Genomic DNA, 14,871 nt, shown 5'->3' with positions numbered 1-14,871 from the left:
TCAGAAGGCAGAGAGAGTCCTACCTACAGAGCCTCAGCTCCTCTGGGAAGCTGCTGACGGTCTGCAGGTGGCCTGCAGGTGGCCTGCTCTCTACAGCTCCATAGAGAGAGCTGTCAGAGGCTTGCAAAAAGCTCCAAGCACTTTGTCAATACTATCCAACCCTTTCAAATTTCAAGTTTTCAATTTCGAAAATATGGCTCAAAACTATCTTCCAGGAAACTGTCCCTTCTCTGCCATAGGACACCGCAGCTCCTTTCCACCCTTTCAATTCAGACAGACGTGGTTTCTCCCTGAAGGTTATCCATGGATGTACTGCCAAGAGTTACAGAAATGAGGTTCTGACAAGCGAGTACAATTCTGACACCACACTAGTCCAGAACCACTGACCTCACGTCTTTGTATGCGAAGGCCACTCTCCCACCGAGGAGAGTAGAAGCCCCTTTGTGGTCAGGGCACCATGGGGAGTCAGTCAAGGGGGCATGTTCTGTCTCCCCACAGAATATCAAATGAGAAAAGGTGGGTCAAAAGCGATATGCATGTAACTAGTTATGCCAAATTGTTATTCTTCGTCAGCAATTTATTGTCTCTTATAATTAGTGCAACTGATGTTTTGTGTCTAGAGAGACTAAAACCTATTTGATGGTGAGGGTGTGGGAAAGAAGAAAAAGCACTGGCTGAGAATGATGCCTTTTTAGCACGGGAGGCTGCTGCTCACTGAGCCTGCTTCTGACACCTGAGATGACACAGGGCAAGGCTGTCATTCACCCATCAGATACCTTCTGACATGGCTTCTCTGTGCCAGGAGCCTTGGCAGGGCCCGGGGGATGTAAAATGAATACAACTCATGGTAGCTACCATCAGAGAGTGTCCAGCCTAACCCAGGCGCATAATAATGAGACAGCCTATAAGGGCTGTAGCAGATTTCTATAAAGCAGGGTTTCTCAACTATTGACGTTTTGGGCTGTCCTGGTCATTGGAAGATGTCAGCAGCATCCCTAACCTCTATTCACTAAATGCCCATAACCCGGTCCCAGAGCCTCACCGCGGCCCAGGGGACCACACTGTCACATCACCAGAACCCAGCCCACTGCTGCCACCCCATGCTTGAGTGCAGGTCCAGTGAAAGAGCCTCAGACAAAAATAAGGGCTACTTTAGAATTTGTTTATTCTAATGAATGTGTTTATAGTTGACCAAAACATCTAGTATATACGAGCTTGTTTAATCAAATAATTCTATTTAGGAGGCATATACAATAGGGGAAAAACATTCCTTAAATGCAACTAATACACTATTATTGGAGAAAGTTCACCACCTAATGACTTTACGAGCGCCTTCAAATTAGCTTCAGAAATAATCAACATAGCTTCTCTAGATGTACAAGTCACGTCAAACCGAAGCCACCAACAGAGGAAGCCACGTTGTGTGTACCTCTACAGAACACACCCTAGAGTGGGGCCCGAAGTGACTGAGGACAGGTGGACAGGACTGCAGTCACCCCAGCCAGGAACGGGCTGCAGCCTCTGAACTGGCTGACCACAGGGGTGAGGGGTTGCGAGTGATTTCATCGTAGTCTGTGAAGTACCAATTTACCACAAAACTGGGACTTTGCTTCCCCCAACCAGCCTCCAAGGATGCAGATGGCTCACAGAGCCGGGGGTCACCTGAGAAGGCTTCCAAGATCCCTCACCATTCTCGTCACCTTCCCCTGAGCATCCTGCAGATAGTCATGTCCCTCTGAAATGAAACACGTCCTCTAAAGGGTAGGGGGCATATGCCATTACCATGAGGCTGGACCTGAAACCTCCATTCCTATGAAGTCTGAGATCATGTAATCTTACTGCAACCACCTGTGACCTAAAATCTCAGCTGGGACTAGTTCTGGGAGAGCCACAGTCAACAGCATGTTCCCACCAAGTCTTCTATTGTGTTTAAGCCTCATTTCTTCCCTCCATCTCCCTCCAACGTAGGCCTCCAAGGAACTCGGCTTTGTTATTCTAAGCCATACATCAAAGTGGCATCCAGGAGCTTTATTTTTCTTTCTTGACTGGACAATGGGGGGGGGGCAGTTCCTGCTCTTCAGTGAACAGCAGGGGGAAGGGGTCCCACACTCAGTTCCACATCCCAGGAGGGCAGAGAATGCTTCCTCAATCATACTTCCCCAGGTGCTGGTCACCCCCAGCTCTCCCATCCCCCTAGCATAGGGAGAGTTTATTGGCAGAGAGGGCACGTGACAAACTGCTGCAGCCAAATAGCCTCCCTTTTGCAAGCTGTCAGCGATGCACTTTGCAGGGAGTGAGGCTTAACAAGAATTAGGTGCATCAGCATGATAATAACACCTTTGCTAGGGGGTTTGAGACTCAAGAACCATCATCCAGCAGCTCCATTTTTGGGGGTGGGTGGGGGTCTTTTTTAACTCTCGCAGGCAGTACTACCTGGAACGTTTCTTCTTTCTAAAAGGTTATTTGGGACAGATCAGAGCAAACGCTGTGGTAAATCCTGTTTTATCAGGCTAACGCCGTGTCTGATAAGTTCAATGAAACAAATGCCCCAGCTCCATGCTCAAGAACTGCCTTTACCAATGAATCTTTGGGGGCACAAATGTAGCTCTGGACTTTTGTTTTTGTCGTGACCTATTCTTTCAAGTTGGGTATTCGCACTGTAAACAGAGCCAGAAGCAAGGTTTCTAATTGAAACTATGGGACAAGCGAATTGGATGTTGACCTCCACGAAGTTACAGGCTAGATGAGTGAATACTAAGCCAGCATTTATTGAGCTCTTACTACATTCCGGGAACTGTTATAAATTTACTTAATAGCTTTGAGGTAGGTACCATTACTATTTTCTTTTAAGGAAACTAAAGTACAAAAATGTTAGTGAATTTGCCAAAGGTCACACAGCCAGGCACAGGTATGGCTGGGCTACTGCTCTGAGCGATCCGGGTCTAGGATCAGGCTCTTCACTACTACGTCACCCCATTTGCTGACCTTTCAGGAGGCTGAAAGAACCTCAGTGTCAACAGCCTACAGCAGGCCTCGAATGACTGGTTCCAACAGCAAAAGCTATAGGAAAAAGTTCAGGCAGGGGAGAATTGCTGTCTCCACAAGGCCTGAGTGCCTAAGACAGCTGTTTATCTCCGCACGTTTCACGGCTAACGCTGCCGTCAAGGTCAGATGATCCTTCCCGATCTGACCTCACCACCCTCCTGCCCATCTCCTCCTCGCTCACTCTGCCTCAGGCCCGCGGCCTCCTTGCTGGTCCTTGCTGAACCTGCTCAGACTGCCACCACCTCAGAATCTGTGCACCTGCTGCTACATTTGTCACCTGTTCCCTAGAAATCCGCCATGCTCACCCCTTACCTCTCACAGGTGCCTTCTCAGAGAGACTGTCTCTGGCTGTCGTAAATAAAATCACCTCTCTCTCTGGCCCCCACAGGTTCCTCTCTATCTCCTTTATTCTGCTTTATTTTTCTTTATAGCACATGATGGATAATTTGTATTTAATTCCTCTCTGTACATCCTCCCATAACCTCCAAATATTTACACTGCATAAGAATGAGAACTTTTAAAAATGGTCTATTTTTGCCCCCGTGTGTAGAATAGTGCCTAAAAAATACATTCGATAAATACTTATTGAATGAATGAAGGGCAATGAGCTTCCATGATTTCTGCAATAAAAAACTGTCCTCCCAAAGACGGGGTGGGGTCCTCTTTCTAACAACCATCAGACTCCTTAGGAACCATAAATCCTGGAGCTGCTGAGAACACGACTCTGAGTCTCAGTTGGCACCTTTGGGGAGAAGACTCGAACCATCCCACTGTGAGAACCCCACTCCCCTCTCAGTCAGAGCTCTCTACTTCTATCTGGAAAACCCCCAAACCTTTACATTGGAACTAGCCAAGGTAACCAACTAGCAATATGACGTGCAATCCCAATCACGCCAATCTGAACACTCAGGGCCTGGGGGCATCTATTCGCCCCTCACGAGTGTCAAGGACCCTCTCTCAGAGCCAGGTACCTGGCTGTGGGCTGCTCTTCTTCACCGACCCACAGCCCTGCATCAAGCCAGGCCTCGCTGGCCCCACGGGGCAACTGCAGAGCAGATTCTAAATAACGAGCCATTGCCTTTGTGTCAAAGGTGGCCCTGGAATCCATGTCTCTTTCATTAGGGACATAAAACAACTCAGCCATACGAAACAGCACACTTGCACACATCAGTCAGCGGAAGGATCATGAGAGCTTTAAAACAGATTAAAACACATACCTCACACAGGCCAAAAGGAAAGGAGTCTGAAGGCCTAGGAGTCTGTAGACTGCTCTGGGGAGAGGCCACAGCAGTGCATCCCTTCAGTAGAAAGGGTGTCAGCCAACTTATGTGGCCCTGTGGACACAGGGGTGTGGTCCTGGCCCCAGGAAGATCTGGCCTCCCACAGCCCAACGCAGAGTAGCCACGTGGTCTGCCATGAGTATCATCAGGGATGGGCAGCCCGAAGTTTTCCAGGATGCCAGTTCTAATATAGCATTTGCTGACGGCAATATCAAATCCATTAATTAAACGTCTACCAGCAGTCAGCTCCCTCACTGGGCTTTTCCTGTCTCATCAATTTCGCTCAATGCAGAGCAGGCCCCTGGACAAGCCCGATGGGAAACCAACTGTCTGATTATTTAGCATTTGTTAAGCTTGAACTTGGTGGCTTTGACAGATATTAAACCCTGACTAGGCACAGAAGATGAAAGGGGGAGCGGGGGAAGCCAGCACCCTCGCCTCCCTCACCTCACCTCAGCCACCAGGATAAAAAGATTCTGGACATCCTAGAAAAGAAGAAATTTTGCTTTCACGTTTTTCTTCCTGTAAGGAGGCGGACATTGCGCTTAATGAATCATCTTATGCTCGATTTTTCTCATGGGGTCTGCTTATGTTTGGACTCACGAAGGTGCTTGTCTTGTTCTATCTCTGCACCTATTGTCTTTGACTATTTTCCTCTTCCCAGTTCCAAGCTCTCACTGTATTTAAGACCTAGGTCAACACATGCCTCGGAAAGAGTAACAATTTTTAAAGGAGGGGAAAGGGGAGTCCACTTCTTTCTTCCATTCTGCTGAGGATGATTTTCAAGTAATACTAGGCTCCTCTGGGTGGAGACCTGGATATTTTAAAAGTGCTCTGAGACCCCGATCGCGGTGCCCAAGGGAAAGCAGGAAAGGAGGCCTGGGAACTGATGAGTCAAGTGCTCTCTGTGGGGGCAGAGACAGGAGACCTCGTTTTGTGGATCTGCTGGGTAGACAGATGCCCCGTGCCTCCTCTGACTGGCACCACCGGTAGTTAACTGGCACTTCTATTTCTCCCAAGGGCACCAAGCTCAAGAGTCTCCAGTTCTAATCTTGTTCTCTTCTCTCTGCCACCAACTGTTCCCAAGGGTCGGACAACAAGTACGGAATTCTATGGTTTGTACAGGCTGTAGCTCTGTTTTAACAGGAGCTTCCCAGCACCACACGCTTCGTCCCAAAGAATGAAGTCTATCTACTTCAGGGTCCGTGGAGGGTGAGCTGGCAGGCTTATCTGAGCAGCACCCTGAGGATGGGGGGCTTTCTGTGCCAGGCGGCCTGCATCTGGGAGTCCCAGGCCACACTCTTGGTTATCTAATTCCCATGTGGAATTAGACTCTTGGGAAATCCCCGAGATCAGTGGCTGACGGGCTGAAGTTCTGCCCGAGACAGGAAAACCATGTACGTACACGCAGTGTGAGCTGGCTCTGCAGGTTCTCATCTCAAACGGCACTGTGTGCGTCTCCAAGTCACGTCTGAGGGCTCAGCTCAGGAGAAGGTAAGGGGGCAGAGGGAGAGAGAGGCGCTAGAGAGCGGGCTGAGGTATTATTTCCCTCTACCATACAATTCTATGGAGTTGGCCAGTTACAGGTCCAGAAGGGGACTTAGAGATGATCTAGACCACTTTTTTAAAAAACAGATTAGGGGACGCAGGCCACTGAGGTTTCCCACATGCACCTGGTGATGGCAGAGCAGGGATGAGAATCGGAAATTGTGACGCCTTCCCCGAGACCCCGTCTGTGGCAGCACTGAGCCTGACCCAGTGTTTAAACACTGAAAGTTGTTATTCTAACACTAGAAACACTGACTCCCTCCCTTCTTAGATTCTCAACCCACTGACACCCCAGTGACGGCTGTGTACTAAACGAGTGGGCAACGGGCCGTGGGGCCCATGGGTCACTGTAGCGATTCGGGAGAGAGCGGCAATGCCCCGTCTGTGGAAGGCTCCCTCCAGTGGCATGTGGGATGTCTCTGGTTTGAACATGTGTCTTGGGAGTAGAGGAGGAAATGTGTGTCCTGACTTTTGAGATGGAGGTAGGGGGGCCTATCCCAGGAAGACCTATTTTATGGGGTGGAGAATAAATGTTCAGAGCACACCAACCACAGTCCCCAAATCACAGGATTTATTATGGTTAGGGATGTATAAGGATTGCCTATAACCCCTGTAGGCAGTGTGAAAAAGAAAAGCCACTGCCTCTTTGCCATCTCTCTCGTCAACAAGACTCAGCCACAGAGCTGAGTCGGTGCTAATTCTAGACCACAGGATGCCCAAAGCCAGCCGCTGCGTATTCCTCTCAGGGGATGCCAGAGTGTCCAGCTAATGGAAGCAACTCAATCAATACTTAGGTGAATGCAAACGTGCTTCCAGGGCGTCTCTGAAACCTGAGCACTTTATGTCTAAATGCAGAGGGATGGTCAGTCTGCAGACACAAGCTCTAGAAAAGCCTGTGGCAACTCTACAGCTTGAAGACATTGCCTTGGAGAGAGTGCTTCGTTAGCCAGCCCAGCACCCAGCCGCCCCCTCTGGCCTCACCATACCTTCCTCAGCTCATCATTCTCCCTGGTGTGGGCGTCCTCCAGGATCTTGCGCTCTGAGTGGGCCCTCTGCAGCTCAGTCCGCAGGCTCTCGACCTCCTCCTGCAGCCTCAGGCTGCTGTCGCTACCTTGGCTCTGCTGGTAGTGGGCCAGCTCCTTTTTCAGCTTCTCCACCTCCATGGCGTGTGTGGAGGTGACCGCCGACAACTGCTCCGACAGCGTCTTGAATTCTTTGTTCTGTGGAGAGCCGAGAAGGGAGAAGAGATGGAGAACAAGGTTATCTGGCCAGGAAAAAAACACAAAGGCAATGTGAAAAAGAAACTTCCAAGGTGGAATCAAATCTCGCAATCGCCGCATGCTTGAGTGCTTTCCTGGCATCTCCCTAACAAAATTCTATTGTGGACCTAGGAGGATGTATAAGGATTGCCTATAACCCCTGTAGGCAGTGTGAAAAAGAAAAGCCACTGCCTCTTTGCCATCTCTCTCGTCAACAAGACTCAGCCACAGAGCTGAGTCGGTGCTAATTCTAGACCACATGATGCCCAAAGCCAGCCGCTGCGTATTCCTCTCAGGGGATGCCAGAGTGTCCAGCTAATGGAAGCAACTCAATCAATACTTAGGTGAATGCAAACGTGCTTCCAGGGCGTCTCTGAAACCTGAGCACTTTATGTCTAAATGCAGAGGGATGGTCAGTCTGCAGACACAAGCTCTAGAAAAGCCTGTGGCAACTCTACAGCTTGAAGACATTGCCTTGGAGAGAGTGCTTCGTTAGCCAGCCCAGCACCCAGCCGCCCCCTCTGGCCTCACCATACCTTCCTCAGCTCATCATTCTCCCTGGTGTGGGCGTCCTCCAGGATCTTGCGCTCTGAGTGGGCCCTCTGCAGCTCAGTCCGCAGGCTCTTGACCTCCTCCTGCAGCCTCAGGCTGCTGTCACTACCTTGGCTCTGCTGGTAGTGGGCCAGCTCCTTTTTCAGCTTCTCCACCTCCATGGCGTGTGTGGAGGTGACCGCCGACAACTGCTCCGACAGCGTCTTGAATTCTTTGTTCTGTGGAGAGCCGAGAAGGGAGAAGAGATGGAGAACAAGGTTATCTGGCCAGGAAAAAAACACAAAGGCAATGTGAAAAAGAAACTTCCAAGGTGGAATCAAATCTCGCAATCGCCGCATGCTTGAGTGCTTTCCTGGCATCTCCCTAACAAAATTCTATTGTGGATCTAGGAGAAATATAGAAAAACAAAAATCACCAATACTGATGCTCAAGGAGCATTTATGAGTAGTGGCAGAGCTGGCAGCTGGCTGACGACAAGTTAGCTTTCTGTGTCTGGCTGCACAGATCTTATGCCTGGTTTTTAAGCTGTAGGAACGATGTAACTGGTTTCCTGGGTCTACAGCCTTTGCTTTTCAGGATTCTCTGCTCTCTCACACTGGGCTCTCCTAACCATGGACTGGACGGCACAAAGAGCTGCAACCTAATCTCTGGCTCTGGAACAAAGGACCCCTTCAGCATCCCCTCTTCCAAGGAGGCCCTCCGTGGGGCCTCGAGATCCCTCTCACCACCTGTCAGCTCACCCTGTAAGACCCTGACTCCAGAAGCTGACACCCTGGCAGAAGCTGTCCATGTCATGGCCCTGCCCTGCAGACAGGTTGCCAATCACTCAAGGACAGGTAAGTGAGATGTGTTACCCCATGTGCCTGGCGCAGGTATGGAGGGGGCCTGGGAAGTGAACAGTAGATGAGTTTACACAGATGAAGCACACAGGACCTAGGGCCAGGTCAAGTGCCAGTGTAAACATGGGCAGAAACTGGTCCTGTAGGAGCTGAGAGTATCAGTGGAAAATGGTCAGCGGGGAAAGTGGAAGAGAAGAAGGTTTCTCCAAATAAGCAAGCAACAAATAGTTACTGACAATTCTTTATTGCTAGTTTCTGCAGGAGCTCCAAGCAGAACAGAGATATTGGCCAAAATACCCATAAGCTGGGGCATCAGGAATCAATTATTAATTCACATCAGCAATTAAGTTCCACAGAGAGTAGTGAGGAGCAAAAGAACAGCTGTTGGACCAAGTACAATGCCACGCACACCGTGGGACCTCAAGGCTGAGACCCCCCTCTTTCTCAGGGAAGCGCTGCACTGGGGCTCATTGTCAGGTGAGCAGTGTGGGCTGGGTTTCAGTGCTACTTATCCCCACAGCCAGTTGGCTTGTGCAGTGCACAACCTGAAGAGCTGTACACAAGAGCCTCTAAGTGGTTCCCAACCAATGGTCTACAGATCCCTGAGGGAGAGAGGGAGAAATCATTGCCAGACAGTCTGCATCATGAAAAAAACACATTCCACACATAATACTAGCTCTTAATGGGTGCTTACTATGGGGTAGGCACTGTACCACAGGATTCATATAAATATATATATATATACACACACACACACACACACACACACACACACATACATATGTATGTATATATGTATGTATATATATGTGTATATATATATGTATATGTGTGTGTGTGTGTGTGTGTGTGTGTGTGTGTGTGTATGTATATACTCATTCACTCCTCAGAAAAATTCTACAAAGGAAAGTTGATTCATAGCCCCATTTCACAGTTGAGAAAAACAGGAACAGACCAAAAAACTGTGACTTGTAACATACTATTTTCAAATGTATATGCTCTTGTGAGTGATAAATATTAACCAATTTAGCATATTTACTGAATGCATACTAAGTGTACTGAGTCAAACTGATTTAAAAGGCTGTTGACTGAAACCATGTGTTTGTGTAAAATTTTTCAGATAAAACATATTTAAATATAGCTTTATATCCATAAAGGTCTAAGAAACTTGATCCTCGCTATAAAAATATATAGGTGCAACTGGCCTAGTCACACGTTATGCTTAAGTCAAGTCAAACTGGTAGACAGCTGAGTTCTTAGGTTACAATATTTTGGCTGAAAAATGTCACACCACAGCCCTAAACCAGGGAGATTGTAAGAAATGGTCCCAGGAACTGTCACTGTATTTATGACTGAAGAATATTGTGAAGGATGTGGCTTATCACAGTATGAAAACCCACAGGAGACGTGTCAGCACCAAGGACAGCTCCAACACTCCAAACTGTTTTCTCTTTCGAGGACTCCCAAGTGGCCCTATTTCCTTCTTTTTGTTGTTTCACCGGGGACCACATGTCACTTTTGTGTTTCTCTCTTTGGGTGCACAAAACCTTATCCAAGAATTCTGGGTGCTAGCCTTACCCTGGTTTTATTTTTTTGTTTCCTCTCTTGCTGACTTCCTGGGGATTCTTTTTAAAAAGCTTCAAATCCCCACCCCCGCCCCTTTGCCCCCTGCCCGCACCCCCCACCCCCGCCATCCAGCCCCTCCCTGTGAGTCTACAGTGCTGTTTAGAGTTGGGAACCACTCCTTCAGCCACCTAAGGGTATCAGTGTGTTTCTGAGCTAAGAATTACCTTAGATCTCTTAGGCCAATCCCCTTTGAAAAACTCAAGGCTCAACTGGAGATCTGGCCATGATCCCAAGCTGACGGCTCTGTGCAAGCACGACTGAGAAAGAACTCAGGCCTCCATCCAGCTGGGACTTTGCCCACTATCTTGTGCTACTATGACAATTACTTTGAGATGCCTTCACCTATGTCATCCCTAGCATTAGTGTATCCTCTCCTTCTGGCTTAAAAACTTTGGGTGTCAGGGGAGCAGCATGACTTGTCTTCAGGCATTACAGAAAAAAAACCAGAAATCCATTCATTTCCAAATGGCTGGCCCCCTCTGCTAAGAGACTGCAATAAATCAAGAATCTCTGAAGAGCCGGTGCCATAGATTATGCTGATACCTCCTCTAATGACAGAGGCCAAGTGTGTTCTATGACACCAGGTCACACGCCCCATTGTTAAAGACAAGCCAGTCCAAAAATGATGTTGTCTGTATGAGAACGAACCTAAAATAAGGGTAAGAGTCTCCCCTGAACTGAGGAATTCTCGGATGTCCCAAGAGTCTCCCAATGGGCAGGTATCTTACAATTTGGTCACAGGTGGCAGATCATGCTCTGGAACTGGATTGCCAAACTTTAGTCCCAGTCGTGTTACTTAGTAACTGTGTGACCTTGGGCAGGCTACTAAACCTCTCTGTATCTCAGTTGAAAATGGGAATAATATTATCTCATAGGGTTGTGGTGAGTATTAAATAAGTTCATAGACGAGAAGCATGACTAGCACATAGTCTAGAAACATGGAAAAGGGTGCAAGAAAGCAAGATCGAATCCACCCTTCGCACCCCTTCTGAACGCCCTTTCTGCACAGGCACCCTGCCCAGGGTGGGTAGCACCTGCCACCACTTACAGATGTTTGCCAAGCAGGAAGCTTAAGGCAAAAAGTTCTTTTTAAAAATAGACCTTTTAAAACTGCTTCTCTTTGATGTTCAAGCACATGGATTGTAAAATACCAGATCTATTTTTAACCTTTCAAGTCAATTTTGGGAATCAGCAAAGCCAGTGCAGGGCCCTTTGGTTGCAAACCCAGAGCTGAGGTGACCGGGAGGCACGCAGGCTCCTGGCAGGGTGCAGCGGTGCTGAAAAAGCCTACTTGTCCCTCTGGCTATACTTTGCTCAGAAGGTTAACTGGCAAAATTTGACTACCTACATATCTTTACTGGTCAGATATCAACAGCCACAAAAATAATAATAAAAAACTTGGACATCTTTGTGCTTGCATTTTTCAAATGGCCAGCCCCAGAGACCAGATCTCATTTTGTACACTCCTGTCCCCCCAAGTGGATGTGCCAAGCCAATCCAGACACCCTGCAGGACACACACAGAGAACAGAAACATCCAAGGACGGTTTCTTCTCAGGAGTCCTGGTCTTTTGCAAAAAACAGAGAAGCAGGAATATTTACAGCTATCTCTTGTTCTGGGTAGCTGGCTGCTATATAAAATGGCTCATTTACTTTTCTTGCCCTATTGGGGTCCTGAGAAGCTTTAAAAATGTTCAGCATACAATAGGTACAATAAAACCAAGTGACTTCCAAGGCGACGCCTGATGGCCCTAACTCTAACATTCCACAGCCCCACACCGCACACCCTCATTGGTTCTCTCCATCCCTCTCCTCCTTCTCCCCTTTGCCTTTTCAGGAGGCACCTGAAACCCTCAAGGCACTGGAGGAGTCTGGTCCTTTGGTCATCTCAATACCCTGCATGAGTGAAGTAACAGTGAGCCCACTTCCAGCTCTGGGAACCAACATCGCCCTCATGACGACTGTGGGATCAGGCGGCCCTGGCTTGAAATGCAGGTTCTAGCACAGTCTAATTCTGTAAACTTGGCAAGGGACTTGATGTCCCTGATCCACAATTTCCTCATCTGTAAAATGACCTCATGAAATTATGTGAGGATCACATGAGAAGAAACGTAAAACACCTCTCGCAGGGCCCATGCAAGGTGCTCGGGGAATCATCAGGATGCTGGGTGCTCCCTCACACTCGGACATCCAATGCGTGTTGAAGTTGTTCTCTGTTCACCAAGCCTAACAAAGCACCAGAAACAGTGAAGGTGTTCTGAAGAGAAGAGGGAAGACTGGCCACGGGGGCCACCGCGCAGTGGGTGTACGGGTGTGCCCATGCGCACGTGCACGCGCTGTCCTGCTGCTGGAGGGCGCCGAGGGTCCTGTGCTTGTCTCGGATCCCTCACAGTGCCCTGCACAGTACCCCACACCTGCAGGGACTTGATCAATGACTTGACACTTGTGTGATTGATTCACCAATATGGGAAGGTGGCCAGGGCGGAAAGAGGAAAGAGCCTAAGTATAATAGCAACGATAACCATTTCCTGAGGATCCTGCCGCATACCACGTCCTTCGTACACGTCAGATCACCTCATCTTCTTACAGCCCCATCGGTCGCATTTTACGGATAAGAAAACTGAGGCTCAGAGAGGTTAAATCGGTTGCTCGACTTTTTGAGTTGAATATGATTTGGATTCTTTCTGATTCCACAGCATGTGCTCTTCCCACCACATGACACGACAGAGAGGCGGAGGGACACAGGCTCTGGAGCCAGACCGCTGGGGTCGGAATTGTGGCCCCACTACTGTCATCTCTGTGACTTGAGGAAGTCACTTGCCCTCTCAGTTTCCTCACTAGTAAAAAACAAAAACAAAGAAGGACGATACCATTTAACTTACTGTTGACAGGATGAAAAGAGTTAATATGGACAAAAGACTTGACAGCGCCTGACACGCAGTGAGCCCTCCATAAATGTCCACTATTGTCATCACACCATGCTGCCTTTACAGGGGCAGGAAAACGTGACTGAGGGCTAACACATTAGCTCCCTCTTGCTGCTGTAACGAATTACCACCAAGTCAGTGGCTTGGAACACTATGAGTCTATTTCCCTGCAGTCCTGGAGGTCAGACGTCTAAAAGGGGCAGCAGGCCTGTGTTCCTCCTGGAGGCTCCAGGGAGGAACCCGTTTTACTGCCTTTTCTCGTTACTAGAGGCTGACTGCATTCCTTGCTCAAGGTCGCACATCACCCCAACCCCAGACTCTGCCTTCACATCTCCTTCTCTGAATCTGACCTTCCTGCCTCTCTCTTATGAGAACACTTGTGAATAAACTGGGCCCACTCAAATGATCCAGGACAATCTCCCCATCTCAACTTGACCACATCTACAAAGTCCCTTCTACCATGTAAGGTAATACAGTCACAGGCTCTGTGGATTAGGATGTGGACATCTTTGGGGCTGTTATTCTGCCTTCCACAGTTAGTAGCCATCCTGCCGAGTGGGGTGACACCCTGCAGACATGCACTATCCTGGGTCTCTGGCACATGCAGTTCCCAAGGAAGCCGTGGGTCTCTCTCAAACACATCCTTGAAGCACCCCACAGCCCCTGACCACCAGGTGGGAGCTCCTGATACCCACCTGGTCGTCGATCTTCCGCTGCAGCTGGACCACCTTGTTCTCCATGCCCACGTTGAGACGCTTCAGGTGCTCTGCTGAGCGGGCCTCGATCTTGAGCATCTTCAGCTCCTGCTTGGCCTTGAGCCTCCGGAAAGCACACTGGATGACAATGGCAGCACCCCGCAGCCGCTGGAAGTGCCTGCGTGCCATCCAGCCCCGCGTGTGCTTCTGGATGATGGTGGCCTTGTGCTCCCAGAGGACCTGGCAGGGGACAAGCACACATCTGGTGGGTTTGCACTGCAGAATGCAAGAGAGGTTCACACACTGCCTCGGGGAGGTGAGAGCCACGGCCCTCAGTTTTAGGAGATATGGAAAGAATATGCCTCCCTAAGACTTATGGCTTTGAGAGCCATCTGCTTTATGAACAAGTTTTTACTAGGTTTGCAGCCTGTGTGCCTGTGGGAAATTAGCTGTTTGTCTGTTTGTTTACTTTTCGTTTTATTGGTTAGGGAACCACCATTTAAAGACCTAGAAGTTGGAAAATCCTGAAGATTATCCAGCTGATATCTCTCCATTCAACGGATCTGGATCCTGTCTTGGTGATGGGAAGCTGGAGCAATAAAGGGAGATTCTTCAGTGAGAGTCCACAATGGGTTAATAATGGCTTATAATTACAAATTTGGCTTGTAACTAACTGGCCATGCTACAAACCACTTGAAAAATTAAAGCATTATCCATGTTTTCGCCCTAACACCCTACAAAACAAATGTTTGTGGAATAAATGAATAAATAAGCAAAAACCCTGAGACATTAGCATGCCCAGTATCACAGCTCTGAGATGGTGCTGGTTCAAACCTAGTGCTTCCCAAATGCCACCTGCCCCTTCCATGGTGACGTCACATAGCTGTCACCGATCTCTCAGGAACAGTCATAGAAACTTTGCCCACCGGTTTGGGTTTCTCTGCCTATTACAGCAGGGTGTGCTGCATCCTGGTGCCTGACAATGTTTGTTTGCTTGTTTTTTATGATCAATTTAATACCTTAGTTTTATCGTTTAGAAAATCATACCTTTTTCTGATCACATAAGAGATGTCCATTTTAGAAAAACAAAAAACCATTTTA

The 14,871-nt window shown here is 48.5% G+C and overlaps 1 protein-coding gene across 1 annotated transcript in view; it reads right to left on the bottom strand.

The window, feature by feature from the left end:
* The window catches only part of MYO5B (myosin VB), a 256,918-nt gene that overhangs the window by 49,785 nt on the left and 192,262 nt on the right, over window positions 1–14,871 (bottom strand). Inside the window, exons 23-24 of the mRNA XM_023532044.1 lie at window positions 13,771–14,010; window positions 6,860–7,093 (exon numbers count right to left, since the gene is read on the bottom strand). Of these exons, the coding sequence (XP_023387812.1) occupies window positions 6,860–7,093; window positions 13,771–14,010 (474 nt within the window). The remainder of the gene's footprint in view (window positions 1–6,859; window positions 7,094–13,770; window positions 14,011–14,871) is intronic.

The sequence above is a fragment of the Pteropus vampyrus genome, unplaced genomic scaffold (genome assembly GCF_000151845.1).
Source record: "Pteropus vampyrus isolate Shadow unplaced genomic scaffold, Pvam_2.0 Scaffold3, whole genome shotgun sequence".
NCBI lineage: Eukaryota > Metazoa > Chordata > Mammalia > Chiroptera > Pteropodidae > Pteropus > Pteropus vampyrus.
The sequence above is the reverse complement of the archived record's forward strand: the minus strand, read 5'-3'. Positions and strand labels throughout refer to the sequence as shown.